The sequence below is a fragment of the Lepidothrix coronata genome, unplaced genomic scaffold (assembly GCF_001604755.1).
Source record: "Lepidothrix coronata isolate B3197 unplaced genomic scaffold, Lepidothrix_coronata-1.0 Scaffold102, whole genome shotgun sequence".
Taxonomy (NCBI): Eukaryota; Metazoa; Chordata; class Aves; order Passeriformes; family Pipridae; genus Lepidothrix; species Lepidothrix coronata.
In genome coordinates, this window is record NW_016690282.1 from 2,479,923 (window position 1) to 2,501,154 (window position 21,232).

Consider the following 21,232-nt stretch of genomic DNA (forward strand, 5'->3'; position numbering starts at 1 on the left):
ACCTGAGCAAGTTCCCAGTGCTGCAGATTTGGAGCAGAATGATTTACAGACTTGCTGTGGTTGCAGCATTGGGCATGCTTTAGTGTTCATCCTGGTTAGATTAGTGATGGAAATATAATTATCTTGTTTCTTTAAGAAAATACGTGTTGATTATACAGTGGTTTGCTGTAGCAGATACTGTTCTTTGGGCTATTTCACGGTGTGAATTCTAGGCTAGGTTAGTAGAGGGTACTACAGCAAGGCAACTGGATGCATTTATAAAAGTCCTATCCTTTATATACCACTAATTGAACTTGGAGTCTCTGTGATTTGCATTCTTTAAAGGACTGCATTCTCTTTATCCTGCTGATATGGTATTGGAATTGCCTTGCTACGGAGTTTATTTCATCACAGGTAGATGTTGATATCTGGCTTTATTGAAGAATTTGAAACATCCTTTGGAAGGTTAGAACTACTCTTGAAAGTGTAATAGAATACATCAACTTTTAGGTCAGAAACAGTAATATATATAGTAATACATACAATATATAGTATAAAACCATGGTGATCTCAAGTCAGCTTGTGGAAACTGTAATAAGGAGTTTCTCTGAACCTTTTTCTTGAGGCAAGGGCTCTCTAACAAAATCCCATATAAGTAGTGCCATGCTATGTGCCGATCACCTTATTTTTAGACTCAGCTCTTCTGAAAATAGAACAGGAAGGAGGGGGTGAACAAAAAAAAAAAGTAATAGCACAGGTTGCTTCTCAGCTCCCCGATTATAAGCAGTTTGTGGACAGGTGGTCACTGTGTTCTCTGTAATACAGGGAATTTACCAGTCAAAAGCAATTGTGACTATATGTGTTGTCACTTTTTCCTCTCAGTTCCACTTCTAAATAGGTTTAGATTACTGCAGTCACAGACTATTTTGGCTCATTAGGGCCACAGTAAATGCTAAAGTTTACTACCTGTCTTTTAACTGCAATTTTAACAAATTATAGCACATTTTGAGACCTGCTGATGATAACAGTTAGAAATCCCAGCCAAAAATCTGTGCACTGTCCCTCTACAACCATGTCATAAAAACCATTCTTGCCTGGAAGAGTTCATGACCTAATAAAAAGGAAAGTTGGACAGAGGATTAGGGGAAAGCTAGCATTATCTCATTATGTAGATGGGAAGTGGAAACAACTGTGGTATGACCAAATTGTATAGGTCTTGACCCAGAGTTATAGATAGAACTTATCTCTTGATTTACAGCCCATGGCTTTTTTCTAGAAAACTATCGTTGTTTTTAATCTTAATCTGTCAGTTAAGGACGTTGACAAGGAGTTTCTGTGCCACTGAAAATTGCACTGAAGTATAATTGTAAACACTATGGAAGATCAAACCAGAGGAGGAAGTGCTATTTTACAGCTCTTTTATTTGAATTCATTGCTTGATCATCATAGAAATTTCTATACTTCGGTGCCCAAAGCTGTGCTTGTTAAATTACCTGGTCAAGCAAGCATTTCCTATAATCATCATTGTCCTCTCTAAGTACCAGGTCAAACAGTAGCACTTTAAACCTTTTAATGTTATATTTGAAGAAAGACAAGATGAATTTCATGAGTAATCCCTCCTGATTGATTACACATTTCTAACTGTTTTAAAGCCATGTACTAACTTGTCTGTATAAATACTTCCCATTAGAAATGGCTTTAAAAGTTCTGAATTATGTTTGTTGCCATAGCAATACTCAGTTAAAGATTCATAGAATGTTTTTTTATTTTCTTCCCACCGTAGGGGAATTCACAAAGGAGATTCTAAATCTATCTCAAATACAGGGGATTCAGCAGGGCTGTGTGCTTGGGAGATTGTGGGGAGAAAGGAAATGGAAAAAAACAGTCCAGAGTTTAAATCAATTTCTGGAGCACTGACAGGATCTACAGTGATGTGAATGCTTATGGCTTTTGGTTGTATCCTGTATTTGCGTTTCAAGGGACCTTGTCTTAAAGCTAAAACTGATACGGAAAAGAAGTGCCTATAGAAGAAATCAGTGTTCTTTGTCTGTTCTTGTTTTCCCACCTAAACTATGATGTGCATTTGTATTTCTTCCTTTGAACTGCAAGAACTTGAAACAGTGCCATTCTTCTGTGGATTGTGAATGTAGACTGGGGGAAAACTAGGCTCTGAAATTGTCATTCATTCCTAATATTTCATCAGCTGTCTTCAAAAATCTGTTTTGAGTAGTCCCTTGTCAATATTTAAATTTTTTTGGAGCATCAGCAATTGCAACCTTATTAAACAACTGAAATCCCACATAATGCTAAATTTTGAATAGCTCTGATTAAATTTAATCTGAGTTCTCTTCCCAGTTTCAAGACTAGTAGGAGGCCTTGGAAAAGTTTGTCTTGAGTGTGTTCACACTCTTTTGCTGACTTGGCTGGTCATAGAACACTGAACAAAAAAAGTCTTGATTAACTCTGTGTGATAGTTCATATTTTGTTATTTAATAATTAATTTAACAAGTGTGGTAATTTACAATGACATCTTAGTGTTTTTATTTCTTCTATGGAGGGTTCCACCTCTTGGAATCTAAAAGAGCTTGTTTGAATTTCATGTGGTCTCAAGAGCAGCTATTGTTTCTACATGTCCAAAGAGCTGTAGGAGTGCAACAACGTGGGGACAGTATTGGATTTAGGGAGAAACAGCGAAGTCAAGTTCAATATTTTGTCTGTATCAATTGATTACAGAAGTGTAAAATAGTGTAATATGTATGTTTTCTTTTTTCTTTTTTTTCTTTTTGATTGGAAGACATAAAGTTTAAACAAATACTGCTGTAAACCGTACTTGCTTTGCTCCTGTTCCAGCACTGTTTCTATTTTCTTTTTTTTAATTGGAAAAAGAAACACAAGTTCCTATTGTACTAGAAAATTCTATTTAGGGTTTTGCAATGTTTTGTTTATTTAAAGGGTTAATGGGAGTTGGGGAAAATATTAAATGCAACACTTCATGGAAGTTCCCCAGCTGCTATCAGAATCCAGTGCAAACTGAGAAATTAGATCAGTCCTTGCAGCACACTCATGTAATTTTTAAAATCAGAAGGTTGCTAAAAAAAACATAGAATTTTTAAATAGATTCTTCTTATTTACATCTGGGTTTTTGAGCTGTTATGGTTCAATTCTTCAAGCTCTTAAAGCTCTTGTGATTTGGAAGAAGAAAAACAAATACCAGGCAACTTGTAGTAACTGCAAGAGCTGCAACACCGAGATAACAAAATATTCCGAAAGCAGTTCCTCTTCACTTAGACCATAGTTCTGCAAATACATAAACCATGCATTCACTTTAGTAAAGCAAGCAATCTTGTAGAGAGTGGTCAACTCTTGATGATGACTAAGCATTTGAAAATGTGTTGCCAGGATCAAAGCTGTAGCTGTCTACCGTTGGTTTCAAGGGCTTATGGGTGTTTCTTTAAGATACTGACAATTTAATATACTCTGAACTGATAGAAGACTTATTGTAACATAGGAAATGTAGAAAGTCTGAGATTTGGGTTGTTTCCAGGAGAACTGTTAAACAATAATCTCATTAAAAAGTGTGCGGATCTGGAGCAAGAAATGTGAAGGATAAATGTTGCAAAGTGCAGAAAAGTCCAGAAAATGACTGAGAAAGCAATAGTTTTTCCCTGATAAGTTCTAGAAAAAGGGCCCTGGGTTGCATCAGAAAAAGCATCGCCAGCCAGGTGAGGGATATGATTTTCCCGTTCTGCTCTGCACTGGTTTGGCCTCACCTTGAATATTGTGTGCAGTTTGGGGCACCACAATATAAGAAGGATCCAAAGCTGTTAGAGAGCATCCAAAGGAGGGCAACGAAGATGGTGAAGGGTCCAGAGGGGAAGCTATATGAGGAGCAGCTGAGGTCACTTGATTTGCTCAGCCTAAATAAGAGGAGATTGAGGGGAGACCTCATAGTGGTTTATAGATTCCTCACAAGCGGAAGCAGAGGGGCAGGCACTGATCTCTTTTTTCTGGTGATCAGTGACAGGACCTGAGGGAACTGCATGAAGCTGTGTCAGGGTAGGTTTAGGTTAGGCATTAGGAAAATGTTCTTCACCCAGAGGGTGGTTGAACACTGGAAGAGGCTTCCCAGGGAAGTGGTCACAGCATGAAGCCTTCCAGAGTTCAAGAAGCATTTGGGCAACACTCTCGGGCACATGGTGTGATTCTTGGGGCTGTCCTAGGCAGGGCCAGGAGTTGGACTTGGGAATCTTTGTAGATCCAGCTCAGGATATTCTATAATTCTAAATTTTTTTAGCTTGGAAGTTAGCCAGTGTAAAATACAGAAAATCACCAGGTGGGATCTCAAAGCTCAGGCTATGTTCTTCCTGGTTCATGTGTAACTAGGAATTCTTTTCAGGTTCCTAAAGTCATCAGTTGGAAACAAAGCTTCCATCCTACTATAAACTCTGTGTGCAATTCCACATTGCAGGAATGGAATTAAATTTACCTGTTTCTCTCTGCCTTGAGTTGAACAACAATGCAGTTTGCTACAGAATAATTTTCCCTATCACCTAAGTCTGCAGACATAATTCTTACTGCAAGGCCCCAGTAATCTTGATGATTGTTTCTCTTTACAGTGTTACTGTCAATTCCAGAATTGCAGATCAGAATCACATCCCTGCTTTGTCTTCAGAAAACAAATATGGGATTCAAACCCATGGAAATAAGTACTGGGCCTTTATTATTTGCCTTCTTAATCTTTTAAGATTCTATTTTTCTGTGCTGTATTGAAACTAGAAGTTAATTCTCAATAAAAGTATAGATCTTCATTCAGTGGTTTTGTGCAGTGTTGTATGATTACTAGAAACTGAGGGCCAGGGTTAAAAACCTCCACCACCTAGGAGACTTAGGAATAATAGAAATGCTTCTCTAAGTGTAACACTGGTGATGTCAAGCAACAATGTGATCTTTGAAGTATAGGTACTTCCTTTTTTCTATTGTAGATCATCCTTATGATACCAGGAAGGAGGCTTCTGATTCAGGGCCCATGTTTGAGCTCAAGAGAGGCTGAAGATAGGGAGGAAGGGAACAAAGACTCATCTGGATTCTGGATGTTTCTGAGCTGGTTAAAACCCTAGAAATAAGTTTTGACACTTCTCAGGAATGAGAAAGCACTGTTGCTTATTGAACACTTCTAACAGGCTTGTGGATGTGATTTTGGAAGTACTGGGGTAGATCATAAGTTAAAAAAAAAAATGATGGGAGGAGGAAAGAAGTGGATGAAAAAGTGACTAGATTGGGCAGCAAATGAAAACAGGAAGGGAGAAGGATAGAGAGAGGCAAAGATAAGGCACTTTTAAGTTAGAAAATCACCATGCTTCTTTCTGCCATCTATAAATTATTTTTGAGAAAAATGTGTGATCTGCAGACCTCTCTTGTTCTTTATTCCTTTGGCACTTGGTGCAGCTCTCATACATTTTTCCTACCTTCAGCTAGGATAGAGGGAAAAGTGTTAGATTTTGCTAGGGTACGTGAATTTCTCATCAGCTGTTCTTTATGCACGATCCTACATCCCTAAATTGTAAGGGTGGAATTGGTAAAGAACCTGGTGAGTTGAAGACTGGCATATTCAAATTGTTTTAAGAAAATTTCTCCACTAACACAATTTGTGAGTTTCTGGTGTTGTTTTAAGGAGGTAAATACAACATGATACTGGAATGGAATAGATTTGTGAATCTTCTTGTTCTGAGCACTAAAGAGTTGTCCAGTCGTAGGTGCTTGGTAGTGTATAAATGCTGATCATAATAAAATATTACACAGAAATTAAATTGCATGAATATAAATAAAGTAACCATTTGTATCTTAAGAAATTGCTGAATTCAAACAGCGTCATTCTAATAGAATGAAATGTGACATGAAATGTCATGGAATCTATTTTGAAAGTATAAGCAGAATAAGAAATATTTGTCAATTTTTAGAAAGTTTTAAAAGGCTGTTAAATATTGTCAGTAGCTACACTAACTAATTGTTATAAACTGAAGCAGAATGTTCTTTGGATTCCATATAGTACGTTCAGGTGCATGTTTGTGTGCATGTGTGTATATATATATATATAATTTGTATATGTTTTTATTACAGATCAGTTGTTGCAAAATATTATTATTGAATCACGGAAAATAAAGATCGCTGTAGTATCCCCACAAAATTTATGCTTTTTCTGCTGGCATATTTAACAAATGTAAATTTTAGAGCGGTATCATTCATGGAAAGAGGTAGAAATTTATTGTTCTGTGTTTGATAGGATGATTTTGATAAAACATGAATGAGGAATGATATAAAATGGAGCTGTGTTAATTTGAGTTTTTATTACAGCTACTAGGGAGAAAAATAACTTTGTCAAAAATAAAACAATAAAAGAGGTAAGGGAAATAACCACTTCTGTTTGAGCCTTTAAACCTGATACATGAATAGTATTTCCGAAAATCTGGACTCTTCTATTCTTTAAGTTTGTCATAGTATCCTAGTAGATGATGGGTAAGTATGGAAAGGAGTTTTGACCTATTTGCCTTCATACTCAGTTGACTGAGGGTCAATTTGCACAGTTGGTGACTGAGGCAGCAGTATGTTGGCAGTTGGTGGCAGCAACTTTGGGTACAGCTTTGTCAGTCGAGTAGTGCTATTTTCCTCTGCCGTGCCACTTCCTTTTGAGGTGCACTGTGCCAAAGAAACTCCCAGCTACAAGAGTTAACTCCCATCTTGGAGATCCAAGTGCCCTTGCAGATAGCGACAAGAGTTTCCAGTAAAAGAGGACAGGATACATGATAAACCAGTTGTCAGCCATCCTGTGTACAAAGCTGGGAGAATTATCAGCAATCCCAGAGGGAAATGCGAGTTAGCAAGTCAGTAACAATGTACTTTATTCTGCAGGACCAGAGGTGGAAAACTTTCTGTAGGGTAGGATTGAAGAGCCCAAGTGAACCTACAAAGAAGTTCAACAGGAACATAAGGAATGTTAAAGGTATCAGATTTCCCCAACATTAGTCATGACTCCATGTGTCTTGTTCCTTAGATTAAAAATTCTCATTCTAGTCCCAAATTGTAGCCCTAATGTTCTTGTCTTTCTGTCTGATACACCTTGAAAGGGCAGATGCAGTGAGGGATGGTATTGAATTCAGTGATTGCTAGCACACAAGTGCCACTGACAAAACTATTAGACCTGCTGGACCTTGCAGGCTATACCAGAGCCACTTGCTCTTACTTAAAAAAAAATCCTTGAAAGTTTCTGTTGGCTGCAACTGTTCACTTTTGAACATAGGGAAACAATACTGAATGGCAGTGTATTAGTGTTTGTCTATTATAGGGGTCTGTGATTGAATATGCTCAAAAATTTGGGGCAGCTGGAGGTGTGGCAAGTAGTCCAGCTCATGGGGTGTCCAAGCTCTAATAACCTTTATCAGAAATGTGTTTCGTTTTCCATATTCTAACCCTGTATGATTCGTGACACTAGGAAGGAACTGATGGCAGTGTTGGATCAAAAGTTGGACTTGATGATCTCAGAGGTCTTTTCCAACCAGGTTGATTCTATGATTCTGTGACTCAGAACTTCAAAATATGCAAAAGCATTGTGAAAATACAACTTAGGGGGATTATTTAATTACCTAAAACTGTTCCTGTATTCCAACCCTAAGGAACTTCCATAGTTACGATTTTATAGTTGTGATAGAAAACAGGTGCATCACTATGTGTTGGTTCTTGCAGAACAAAACTGCCTGGAAGTTATTTCCTTACTTCACTGACATGACCTGTTCATTCCTATTTTATGCAGCGATCACATTCTCTTATTGCCTGTCATTCTCAAGGGAAAGTTTCTGGTTGACTAATTATGCCCAGGAGCGTATGGTAGCAGGGCAGCTTCATGCCAGCTTCTAGTATCCTTGCCTTTGAAGAAGTTAAACAGCAACATTTGCATCTCCTCCTGAGGAATGCGTATTATTTCTTTCTGTGTTGCCGACATGAGAATGTTTTGTGTGCTTGGGAGTGCCCTTGGTTAGTCAGGCAGCAGTCTGATTCTCCCATGGTAGCTATTCCTTATTTTTATTTTTTTTGATGGGGGGGAAAAAAGGAAGAGAATACTTCAACTTGTTAATTTTTTACACATACAAGAAAAATGTAATGTTGAGAGTGAGAGAGATGGATAACAAAATGAATATTTGTTCACCAAAGGCTTTCTGGAGAAGCTAGACAAATGGGCAAAAATCCAAGTTTTATCTTGTGCCTGGATGATTTTCCATTCGGAAAGTTATATTTCAAGATAGAGGTTGTTTCTGGGAAACTGCATGATTCTGGATAGCAAGGTGGGAAGATAATTGGATGAGCTATGTAAGGTCTTCATTATTTAACTTGATATTTGGGTATAATACAGCTTGGCCCATTCAGTCCATCCAGGATTCCTGGGGAAATTTGTCATTTCTCCTAATGCAGGTATCATTTGTGTTTTAACCTTGGGAGAAGTAGCAATCTCTAGAAAGTCCTGCTGCAAAACTAAATAGTACAGGGCTATTGAAAGATACTGTTATGCACAACTTGAAGTGAGAAGCAGAATTATTCTGGAAAAAAGATTGTGGACAAGCAAAGGACTTGTCTCTGCTCATAAAATGGTAATCAACATAGTCAGTGAAGTGCAGTGTAAAGCACTGCGGGACATGCCCGCAGTATTTTGCTTTGCATTTGATAATTTGCAAAACAGAGCTTACTTATTTATCACCAATTCTGTCATCCTGTATTTAGCAGGAGAAAGCAATTTGACATTCTCTTGTGGATTGAGTTTCCCTGCCAGATTCTGGATCTAGGAGTCCTACTTTCCTTTCAGGAGGATTTTCTGGTATGCTCTTAATTTGTTTGAAACCATCCAGCCAATTACTACTGTTGCTGGTTTTTAGATCTGCTGCTTGTGTTTTTAATGAGGATAGTCAATATAGCACATTATTCACATTTAGCATATTATCCAAATTCTTTTATAATGGGGATTGATTTTTAACCAAAAAACTAGTCACAGGGATTTCTTGTTACTGCCGATTTATCTGGTACTACATTGTGATATTTAAGTTTATGTTGTACTAATTTATAATTTGGTTTGCAAGTACTATTGAATCCATTATAGCACAATATTGCATAAGATAACAAGAGTAATTTACTCATACATTTTCAGGAAAACATGTTTTGTTCTTCATTGCTTTTATTTGGTTCTTAAAATGTTACAGTTATATGACTTTTTTAGTTAAGTGTTGGGACTGCAGAGTATGTTAGGTAATCTCGTCTTTTTTGTGTGGGTAACAAAGAGATGGCAGACATAGGCATGAAGTTAGTCCTTGTGGAGGTCTGTGTATATAACCAAATTTGGAAAGATGAAGTATAATGAAAAAAGATTTTAAAAGTTTTTACATGTTTGTAGGCTTTAGTTTCTGGTTTTGTAGTTTGAAGGACTTCACTTCTGTGCCTCCTAGTAAGTAACACTTCATTACCTGGACAGTTTGCATGAATAAATGGAATGAATTTTCAAATAAAAAATAAATACGTGATATTTCAGAAGTATCAATTTGGGGTTTAATTTTTTTTTTTTTTTTAAATTCCATGAAGCATAACTACAGGCCATCCAAATCAAGTCAGTAGCTTCCTCCAGCTCAAAATTGTCAAGGTATTGGGTTTAAGAGCCCAGTTTAGCTAAGAAGTGTCTGCTCTCTGGGTTGTACACCAAGAATTTTAGAACAAAAGTAAGCTTTCCAGCAAATGTTGAACCATGAGATCTGGGAAAACAGGAAAAAAAATCCCAAAGGATGAGAAAGAAATCCCCTTAAGCGTGAACATCCTGCATATGCAACCTCTCGTGTGTGGTTAAGTGCTCTTTAGAATAAGCAGAGTTTTGGTAGTCTAGAGCTGTTTTCCAACATCATTAGGCAGGAGAAATATGTTAAATATGCTCAGTGGTGAAATTTCCATCTCATCTATGAGTCTATTCTATATGATTCATAGCAGCTTGATCCAAGTGGCAGCTCATGGGCCAGCCTGGCCTATACCATGATTCCATTCGTCCTCCCACCTTTTCCTCAGAGAAGATGGACAGTGACTCTTTTGGACCTGAAAGTCAAATGACTCTCTTTATATGTGGGCAGCTACTTGGAGCAAGACCTGCTACCACAGCAATACTGTATAAAAAGTGATGGGAATTAAACAGTGGCATGCCTCTCATTATCCATATCTTCTATGTTGCAGTCAGAGTTTCCCCACTGGCACAGCTGACAACTAGAGCATAGGAGTCTCATAGTTGTGATCTGGAAGTATAGCTACAGAAATGGAGTCAGGCAGATTTAAGTTATGATTCTGTAAAGCGTGACTTGTCCTCTAATCTGAAAGCAATAGTGGTATAGATAAGGGAAGGAAGGCCTTTACCTGAATAAAGAATAACCATCTGGCTTTACACTGGAGACAGTTTGTGCAAGACTTTTGGGAGCTTCCTGCTTTGTCTTTGGGTGGGCAACAATTGAAGAATTACTTGCGATGTCTTCTGATTGGTTTCCACCTCATTCATATATAATTGATTTTATGCTTAACTCTACACCCATGAATAGTCCCTCTGAGGTAAAGAGAACAACTGTTGTGTGCCGAAGTACCTTGACTATTGAACTCATTTTTCCTCCATGCTCAGAGCTGCCCAAGAATTATTAAGACATTTGACAGCAGTATGCCAGAATGCTGGCAAGCCTCTGCCTGTACCATTATTCTCCTGTCTTCTCTCTCTTCCTGCATTACAGCCTTATTGTAGGTTCTTCTTGCTTATTATCATCTTTTCTCATGCTGACCCTTATGCTTAGAATTTCTCTCTGATTGCATCAGAAAGCTGTTCTTACTTTATATGTGTTTGCAAACAGTAACCTGTTTTTCTTGACTGAATTCCTCTTTAAAACACACATCCTGTGTGTTTTATGCACACATCACTATGTGTATAAAAGAAAAGAATAGTGTTATGTATATTAAACTAAAATGTATCCATTTCACTGCCTGTTCTGTACTGAATAACTAATTCATGTTCTCTCTTTTTATTGCATATTTTATTTGGACAGAGGTCCCCTCTTTCAGTGGTTTGCCAAGTGCCATGTAAGTTAATTGTGCTTAGTAAATAGCAATAGGGTCATGTTAAATTTTAGCTTTTGCCTTTGATGCTATAACTGTCTCTGGGATCCAATACAGCAATATTCAACTCCAAGAGAGGCTCCAAGTGAAAGAGTTACTTGTTCTTGTCCTGTTGGACAACTTTTCTCAACTCTAATCTGTTGTGCTGTCTGGCATAACTGAGGACCCCTTTTCAGGGGAGATCTGTAACTAAAATGAAGAGTTACTGCAGATCAGGACAGAGGTGGCTTGGCAAAGCTGGATGAGATTAGCATACTGCAGGCTTTTTTCTTCAGCCAATGCTGCAGTTTCCTCATTTTGCGTCACCTGCAAATCAATTTAAGGATAAATAAATAAATAAATAAAATCGTTAAGTCTTGGCAATTATAGCATTGTTCTTAGAATAATTTTTATGAGTATTTACTGGGGATTTTGTACTGTTTTCAGCCTGCTTTACTAAATATGTGGTATATTAGCACTGCTGTATTCCTCACTGACCTAAATGAGTAATCTGAAACAAGCAAACTTAAGCCTGTAGACAGTGCATCCATTCTTACCAGCTACCTTCTTTGAACTGCTTCAAATTAGTCCACATGTTCCTGGGGTGTCTGCCACAATTTTTTTGGATGACAGTGTGAAAGACACAAGAATATTGCATAATGGTACTTTCTAGCCTCTGAAAGATATTTAGGCAATGGGGAAAAAAGTTGTGTTATACTGATTTTATATAGGTTTTCTCTTGTGTTGTGGGATCCCCTGAGTAATTATCCTGATAAATAGGGCACCATTTTTTTAATTTGCCAACTGTAGAGGTCTGAAGACTATACGATTAGTGTATAAAGCTATTATGTAAATCCTCTTTGCCCCAGTTTAAGTTAATGCTCTACATATGGCATGCCTGGTAGGGTGAAAATTCATGTTCCCTCTTTACCCAAGCAATGCCTGGCAGTGGTGCTCTTGGTGTGTTGTTAGAATAGGAGAGCTGGTCAAGGGGTTTGTAAGTAGTGAAGAAATTACTTTAGTTTTTCATGTATAGGATACAGATGACTCACTCCTTCTGTGTTTTAGCACTGACATGAGACTTCTGTAAATAGCACATGTTCAGAAATAGGACATCTCCCACCCCCATTAGCTATGATATCAAGGTAATGTAGCTATTTGATTTTAAAACAAAAAGCAGGAGCGAATTTCAGCACTAGTGGCAATCTAGAATTGCAGTCTAGACAAGGGAAAAATTTACTTGCACTTCCTGTCAATAGGACAGATTACTAGTTATCGTCTAGCTACTATCTATTAGATAAAGAGAAAATAAATGAGGGTGGCCAAGACGATTGATAGGAGATGGACAGAGGGTTTTCTTTTTTTCTTTCTCTCTTTCAGAACAGTATTTCAAGATCTTGCAATAAAGTCTGAGAGTTTCTGAAAGGGAAAAAGTAAGATTGGTAAAAATATCAGCAGTGTGCTGATAGTTGAAGAGTTTGAAAGAAGTTTTGTTATGCTGTATGCATTTTTTTTTTTTAATATAGAACAGTCATGTTGTGACTAAGAATTCCTTGATTACAAAGTTGAGAAAGGAGAGAGTCATACCTCTCTTCTGGAAATTCTGAATTCCTACCATATTTACCGATCTCACAACCTGGATGCAGAGGGGCAATAAGAAAGAACCCAAACCAAGTAAGAAATGAAGAAGGGAATGGAAGGCAAGTATGAAGTCCTGCACCTGGGATGGAGTTAGCCCATGCAGTAACAACCGGATGGGGACAGACTGGGTAGAAAGGTCTGCAGAAAAAGGCCTGGGGACTCTGCTTGATGACAAATTGAACATCAGAAAACAGTTTGTCCTTGAAGCAAAGAAGGCCAATTACATACTGGGTTGTATTAGCAAAAGTGTAGCCAGCAGGGTGAGGTAGATGATTATTCCCTCTATTTGGTGTTTGTGAGACCAGGCGTGTAATACTGTGCTCCACAACACAAAAAAGCACAAAAAAGCCATGCTTGCATATGTGTAGTGGTAGACTACCAATAACCTTCTGGTAGGTTTAGAGGACTTAGGCAGGTTAATATGAGTAGCAAGATTCTGTATGTCAGCGGCCTGTGTTGATTGTCCACACACTTGCCCTGACTCCACAACAACGTCTGTGTGGCAGCTTACTTCCTTTTCAGCTGAGAACTGAAGTAACTCTGTTTTAGCATAGGATACAAACGTGTATACTGATTGTTTCTCAGCAGTTGGTACAACTACTTGCCTCATGGTAACCTGTGCATACATCACAGTTGAGAATTAACCTTTTTATTTGTACCTTACAGCAGCACAGCTGCTTTCTGAATCATTCAACTTCACATTATTGTTTTCCTTATATACTCACTGTCATGAAAGAATGACCAAAATCCCTTAAAAGCCAGTGATGTGAAGATACAGTCTTATGTATGAAAATATACAATATATTTAAAAGCTCCACAGCTGCTGCATGGCCATCCTCTGTTACTTCTTTACACATATTTTTGCTAGATCTCCACAGCCCAATTTTCAAGTTGAAGCGTGTGCCAGTTTCACAAGTTCTTAAACTTCCATCTCTTTTTGGGATTAATTCAGTGATTCCCACAGGTGAACGAGATTGTTCCTATTTATAGAATAGCCTTCAACACACATTCAGCGCTGAAGTTTGTCACCAATGCAGAAAAGTAGATCTTTCTTTAAAGAAAGTCAAAACACATAGTAAACAACTCTGTAACTAAACGTAACGAGAGGATGAGAAAGGAAACATGAAAAAACATACAGAAACGATTGGGTTGTGGATAAAGGTAATCTGCATCTGGCCTGAATGCTCTGCTGTTGTTTTCAGTCAAGATGATAATGTAGGGTGTGTAGGGAAGGCAGGCTAGCTCTTGGGAAGGGGTATACATAGAAATGGAAATTACCATTTCTGAGGTGAAAGCAAACTGCAAAGAATTTAATGTATTGAAACTGAACAGACCGGATAATCCCTACCTCAGAATATTGAAGTAACCAGCCCATGAAATTGTAAATCTACTGGTTAGGATTTTTTTAGAATTTATAGATAGCAGGTTGTTTTATATGGCTGGAAAAGGGTAGCTATGGTGTCTGTCTTTAAAAACAGAGCAGAGACATCTGCCTGACTACAAACTTGTTAGTTTGATCTCAGTGCATTATCTTAGAACACATTTTGAGGAAGGGAATGCTTACAGGCATGGAGGTGAACAGCAAATGAGATGAAATGTGCCCAGTTTACCAAGAGAGGTGCTACTACTACACTAATCTGCTATCTAACATTATAACTAATTTTTTAAAAGGGGTTTGAGTGCTTATTTATCTGAATTTCAGGAAAATATCTGATGCATTGTTACATGGGGAAATACTAGTTAAAACAAAATGAAGTTTAGAATAAGGAGTGAAAGGGTGGGCAAGAGAATCAATGCAATTGTAATGAATCAGTAAGTAAAGCTGAAGAGTGCTAGAGAAAATAATGCTGGACTACCTCAAAGATGATATTTCAGAATATTTTAATGCTTTCTTTTTAAGTAAGTTGGCATGAAAAATAGGAAGGCTGAAAGTTGCTGGAATAGTGGTCAGAAGTGCTGGACAGAAAAAGAAGATGCATGATATGGATAGCATGCAATTGTAACAGTTCTTTTAATATGTTTGAAAATGACTAAAAGAGAAAGAATGGAATATGGCTGTCAGCTGCAAGGTGGTTATGAACTGTGTCTGTGAGGCAATCCTAAAGGAGAGCAAATGTGATCATAAAAAGGTTCAGGCAGGAAAGGTGTTTTTGCCAAACTGGGAAATACTGAAACCATTATACTTCTGTAGTGCAGTTCTTACCTGCAATGCTACACATCCAGAACGCTAAATGATCTCTTTAGAATAGGTGATTGTAATTTGGAAAATAAGCAGAGGGGAGGAATTGCTTTGGCTTGTCAGGTTATTGAAGTAGCAGCAGAGGAATGGAATGCTGCTTACTATGAATGCATTGTGGAGAGAACAGCACAGCACTGGGAAGAGCTATGTATGCTGAAAGGAAGTACAGTGCCATTCTTGGGGTCTATAACATGTTGCCCAAAATTCTTTTCTGGATTATGAGACATTTAAATATTGGATCTATTTAAAAAAATGAATAAATGAATCTTTAAAAGATTCAAGATCTTATTTTTCAGGTCTGTTACGAAGACTGTTGTATTAGGGGATGCCCTGGTACGTTTACCTGTTTTCCTAGAATGGATGAGCCTTGCTGCTCTTGGACAATAGGATGTTTCTACTCTTTCCCATTTGACCTGTTAGCAGGAAAAATTACAGTTACAAATGTAGGATGTTACTTGGCTAGAGATGTGCAAAGCAGATGTTTAGGGCATTATCTGGTTAGTTGGGTTATTTAATTGAGGGAATCTCTTTTAAACTCTGAACTATAAACAGTACTGAGAGAGTTCTTGAATGCCTTCTTCCTGACATTCTAATTTGGCATTTATTCAGGATGGCGAGAAAGCTCAGATCTCCACTTTCATGATGACAACCGTGAACTAGTTGCTTTTCAGACTGCTGTCTGATACCTCTTTACAGATCTTCTGGGTTTTGATCAGTAAAGAGTTGTCATAACTCTGACTAAATTTCTCCCACTTTTTTCGATGGTTCAGTTTTCAATCTCTTCTAAAGTGAAAACACTATTTGTTCTGCTAACCACAGTGCTCAATAGTACACTGAGCATGGAATTTAAATGTAAAACAGTTTGCTTCATAAACAGCTGAACTAATGAGGACTGACTGTCTACTGAAATGTATCCTGTTATCCTCATCTACCTCTCTACAAAACATTCACAGATACCGCTTATATCACTTAGTTGGAGAATTAACAACAGAGTGGCTAGTGCAAACCCATTCACATGCTAAAGTTTTGGGTAAAGTCCGAGGTGTAATTACCTTCCTTCAGTGGGAACACTCACTTTGTTCTTCTTCCTATGCTTCCTTAGTTGCCGATTTTCACAAAACTGGCAAGAATTTCATCTGTTGAAACTGCTGACACTCTGTCAAATTTAGATGAAATTAGCCAGAAGTCATGAATGGGAAATACCTAGAGAGACAAACATTCCTTTTCACAAGAAATGAAGTTAAAGACCTTCAGAGGAAACAAATCTGCAGTCACTTCAGATCTCAATCATACCTAATAGAAAAGGTGAAAGCCTCTGTGTGTCTTCCATCACAAATAATTTAAAAAATACAGCTCTGAAAAGTCTCATGAGGAAAGAAGGTGATGCAGAAAGCTGTGTGGTGCAGGAGAGACGAGTTCTTATTATGTCTCTCCATCTCGATCCTCTGTGCTAGATTCTTGCAGGCAACAAAAGCATTTCTTTGGAGACATTCAAGTATCCATCTTATTTCAGACAATAGGAGTAAATGACTGACAGACTTGTAGGTATTTCTAGACAACTGGAAAAAAACTGAGAAAAACTATGGGGATTTGTAAAGGATTTGTTTTTTTTTCTCAGAGTCTGAATTAAATAGCCAGGATCTGGATCTTTGCTTACTTACACTGTAGCTGTATAACACTGAATTGACTGATTCCACTGGATCTATTCTGTATTTGGTGAAAATTAAGATAAGAATCAGTTACCATTTTTACCATTCTGATCAACAGACTCTCAACCAACCGATCCATCTTTCTCTAAGCTAATTGAATGATAACACTGAATGAAAGAGGACACATTTTGACATAATTGGGATCAGGAGACTTGCTTTCTCTTTTTTACCCCCTGAGTGGACAAGCTGTTGATGTTCTCTTAAAGGTGCTTATGATACATGAAATATTTAATGTCTTTTGGAATTACTTTTCTTGCTCCTAAAAATACTACATGTATAGTGTGTATATTTTAAAATGTCAAGCCATTTATTGACAGAAGTGTGAACACAGTAGACTTAAACAGGCTGTGTATGTTCTATTTTATTTGAATGAAAACAGAATATACAGAATATGAATAAATAGTATATACAGAATATGAAGTGTGTATGTTTTTCTGTATCACCTCTGTGCATATTTCCATGATTCCACAGGTGAGATGGATGGCTTTGGAGGCACTGATACACAAACAAAATTTTAATTTGCCTTATGCTTCCAAATAAAGGGAGGCTGTTTAAAATGTTCCTATTTTTTGAAATTCTGGATTATTTGAAAATGAAAATATTTAAGATAAATTTTGGTTACCTGATTTTTGCAGATTGGATATATTTCCCATGTTAGTAAGAAACCAGTTATAACTGCAACTAAATCCTTCTTTTCCTACTTGTTTTGAATTTACTGAAATTACCAAGTGACTTGTACTGATTTAGAGAGTTTGGGTATTTTTTTTTCCTCAAATGTTTTTTGCAGCAAAAATCAGGAAGGCAGGAGGTGGGGCAATGAGAATATGAATCCTTTCATCCTTTTGATTGGGTGGGAGCTGGATGTGAAACAGTTGAACAAGCAGGAGAATTCCTGGTAGGCTTCCTACACTTTCCTATAGAGTTCATGTAGCTAATGTTGCTGGTATTGACCATCTTTTTGGCTATAAAGAGAATAGATGTGGTTTAGTACACTATTTGTAGGATATAATTCTTGTTCTCCTCCTAAATTCTCATTCCGCCTCCTCTATAGATTTACCGATGATCCTAAGTGATCTCTCCTTGGGTTTCCCTTCTGTATGGTGGATGACATTGCTTTGAAAATGCAATGAGCAGCAGTCAGGGGAGGGTAGGCGATGTGGATTTGGGGGTAAGCAGGGGAATTGAAGCTTAATTTTTGAAACAATGTGTATGTTGCAAGGGGAAGGAATCCATGTTCTGTAGTCTTAGGTAAGTATAGAACAGCTCTTGCAGAAAATATGTTCAAAAATTCACTTGCTCTGAAGGAGCAACTGTCAGTCTTGAATATGGGCAGCTCTAATACAGAACCATTGTGTAAAATCTAGACTTAGATTTTTCTTCTGTTGACTTTGCTGATACATAGAGAAAGGAGCAGACATAGACTGACTCAGGCCACTTTTCATTTGGAAGGCTTCATTTTCATGAAGGGCTTAAATTAAACTATATAAATATAAAGAATGTATACACACACATTGCACTGTGAATCTTACAAGATTTTTCATACTTTCCCTTTTCTCTGATTTCATAGACAGCTCTGTATGAATGATTCTAGGAAGAAGGACAGTGAAATGGTAAAGGTGCTTTTCTCTGTAGGAATGCTTAAAATAGTAATTGAACTATGATTCTACTTCATGCTTCTGATGAAAAACTTTACCTTGAAAATTAAGGCTGGAATTCAAATACCGCTTAGAATAAAACTGAGAGCAAAATGCTGTTTTCAGAACAATAATTTTTAAGGGTGCTCATTATTGCTGTGTTTTCCTCTAGGCCAGTAGCAAAGCTGCCATCCTTTTCAGTGAGAGGAAAACTAGGCTTGTACTGGACATTTCTGGAGGTCGCACTTTAATATGTTGTCTAAAGAAATATTAGGGTGGAAATGGAAGATTTTCACAGAAGGGCAAAACAAACAAACCCTCTCTTTGTATGTTTGGGAAACTGGCCAAATACAATGAAGGTTACTTGGATAACCTTTACTCTGTAAGTGCAATGCTGCCAGCTTCTCACATCCCTCTTAGCTGATCCTGTGGACCTTGTTTTGGATAGCAATTCTTCAAGGAATGGGTTTACAAAGCCTCACATGAATTTTTGTAAGATTGCAGATGTCAAAAATCAGAAAAGTTGCTGTAGATTTTGTGCACTGTAGGCGAGGTTTTGTACAAAGTGTGTATTGGCCATATCCGTGTTTTGTTTTCAGTGTTCTCCACTACCTCCTTTTAATTTAACCTCCACTACTGTTTAATCTGTGTACCCTGAGAAGTGCATGCAAATCACAGAGATAAAACACAAAACCTTTCCTTGCATCATCTTTTTAAAATCATAGGGTAGATGGTCCAAAAATTAGAAAAGAAATGGCCAACAGAAACCTTTCAACAGACAGTTTCAGAAGCGAGTAAGACCTCCTCTGTAGGCACATGCATAAGATGTTCCTCCCTCTTGATAGTTCTTGGTTTCAAATGATACAAGAATAAATGAAAGATTTCAATTTGGTAGAAATTGCCCAACACATACAGAAGTTATTAGGGACAACAAAGAATAATTGCACAAGCCTTGTTTCTTTAGGTAGCTTAATTAAAAACACAGGTGAAATTCAGTTTTAACAAGGTAGTATTGTGTATTTTGCTCATGGCATTTTTTTTCTAAGAAGAATGAGAACATTGTAACAACATTGTAACAGTGCTATTCTAGTTCTCTTTTGTTTTCTGGAAGTATTTTTTGTCTGTTTGTTTATTGAACCTTACTCCACCAAAAAAAGCCCCTATTTTTTTCCTGAGGATTCCTTTAAATTCTTTACCGTTTTTGTAAATCGCTAAAATTGACTGCATTTTTACTAGTTCATCTTTTACATTCCTTGTAGACTGGAATGTGTGTTGAGCTTGTAAACCCTTTGGATTACACAGAGACCTAATTGTTTATGCAATCAGACTTTTTCATCATGACACTCAGTTGGAGTGAATACTTAAAAATACACACCATATATAGTCTGATGCCAGAGGCAAGCTTATGCTCACATTGTAATGTGAGAGGTGATAAATACAAAAATTATATATGTGTAATTATGTATATAAAGGATTTTTCTCATACTTAATATTGATGCTTATTCTTTTGGGCTCTTAAACTGGTTAAAATTTTTATCTGCTGATAGACTAGAAGCATAAAGAAGAAATCTAGTGGATATGAAATTATTTTGCCTCAGAAATTGTCAGCAGAGACCTATTCTCTCATTAAACTGCGTATATCAATTTTCTTGCAAAACAGTATGATTTTTTTAGTTTTCTGATTGTTTTTCAAAATCTTGAGTACTGTTGCTGTGAAATATGAGATTTTAAGTTGGCATTGATTGTTTCACTTTGATGAGATGTAAATAGTATTATTGGATTTCCCATCAACTTCAGACTTCGTAGGCACATGTACATGATTCAGTAATGATCAGATAAATCCAAATAGCCTACTTGATTCCCTCTTTTTTTTTTTTTTTTTTTTTAGAAAGGTAATAAGAATATAGATTGCATTCTCCCAACTCCTACAGTGGGAATTATTATACTATTGAATTTAGATGATTTTACCCCATTTATTTGTTTCTCCATTGTTTGAAATACCTGGAAAGAAGGATTAGGAGTTAGGTATGCAGCCATGCAGCCCTTTCATTCTCCTCATAGGCCTTAATATTTGAGTCACAAGGGCAGAGGACTTGGCTGGGAAGAGAGTGACTACACAGACTGACTTCTAAACCTTTCAGTGTCATCTTTGAAGTACAGCAGCATCTCAAAGGAATCCTGGTGCTCTTTATGCATGCATCAATTTGGCTGAACCTTACTTTATTACGGCTTTTTAAGTTAACAGTATTCAAACTACTGTGGTAGCAACTAGTAAGTGCTGTAATGAGCAATTTGTAGAAAGCATAGTAATACTGACAGGTTTGAAACCAGGTGACTGAAAGGGCAGTTGGATGATCATTTATCTGGTCTACACATATGGTAAACGATCTCTGTTAACCCCCAAAATAACTCTTGGGCAGCTGCTGCTCTTTCAGCTGTTCATTTAGCTGCTACAAGAGAAGCCCTGGGACTTTCAGGGAATGTTTCTCTAATCCGCAGCACCAGGTACCTCCTGCTAGGCCAACGGCACTCTGTGTTAATTCTGTCTTTGTATTTTCATGCCCCAAATCTGACTGCTGTGTAGAACGTGTGAAAATTAAAGCTCTCTGTAATTAGGAAAAGGTACAGAAGGGACAAGCATAGGAGTGAGCTGAAGTGCTGTTTTACACCTCTTCTTCTGTTAAGAGTAGAATATCACTTGAGTCAGGAAAGTTGGGTTTTTTTCCTCCCCTGTCCTAGATGTTACCCTTTTAAAGGAGGTTGCTCCCCGCCTCCTAGTATTGTCCTGGCATTTGGATGTAAGGAATAACTGTTCTATTATGAACAAAGATACATGTATTAACTGTAAATTAAGATTAGTAAATTTCCATGTATACATTATACAT

General features: G+C 37.3%; 1 protein-coding gene across 3 annotated transcripts in view; it reads left to right on the forward strand.

The window, feature by feature from the left end:
* Nucleotides 1-21,232, forward strand: part of LARGE1 (LARGE xylosyl- and glucuronyltransferase 1) — a 282,849-nt gene that overhangs the window by 35,610 nt on the left and 226,007 nt on the right. Inside the window, exon 3 of one of the 3 annotated variants that reach the window (XM_017823441.1) lies at nt 6,886-6,976. The exons of the other annotated variants lie outside the window; for them this stretch is intronic. Within the exon in view, the coding sequence (XP_017678930.1) occupies nt 6,968-6,976 (9 nt within the window). The 5' untranslated portion in view covers nt 6,886-6,967. The remainder of the gene's footprint in view (nt 1-6,885; nt 6,977-21,232) is intronic. 3 annotated transcript variants of the gene reach the window in all.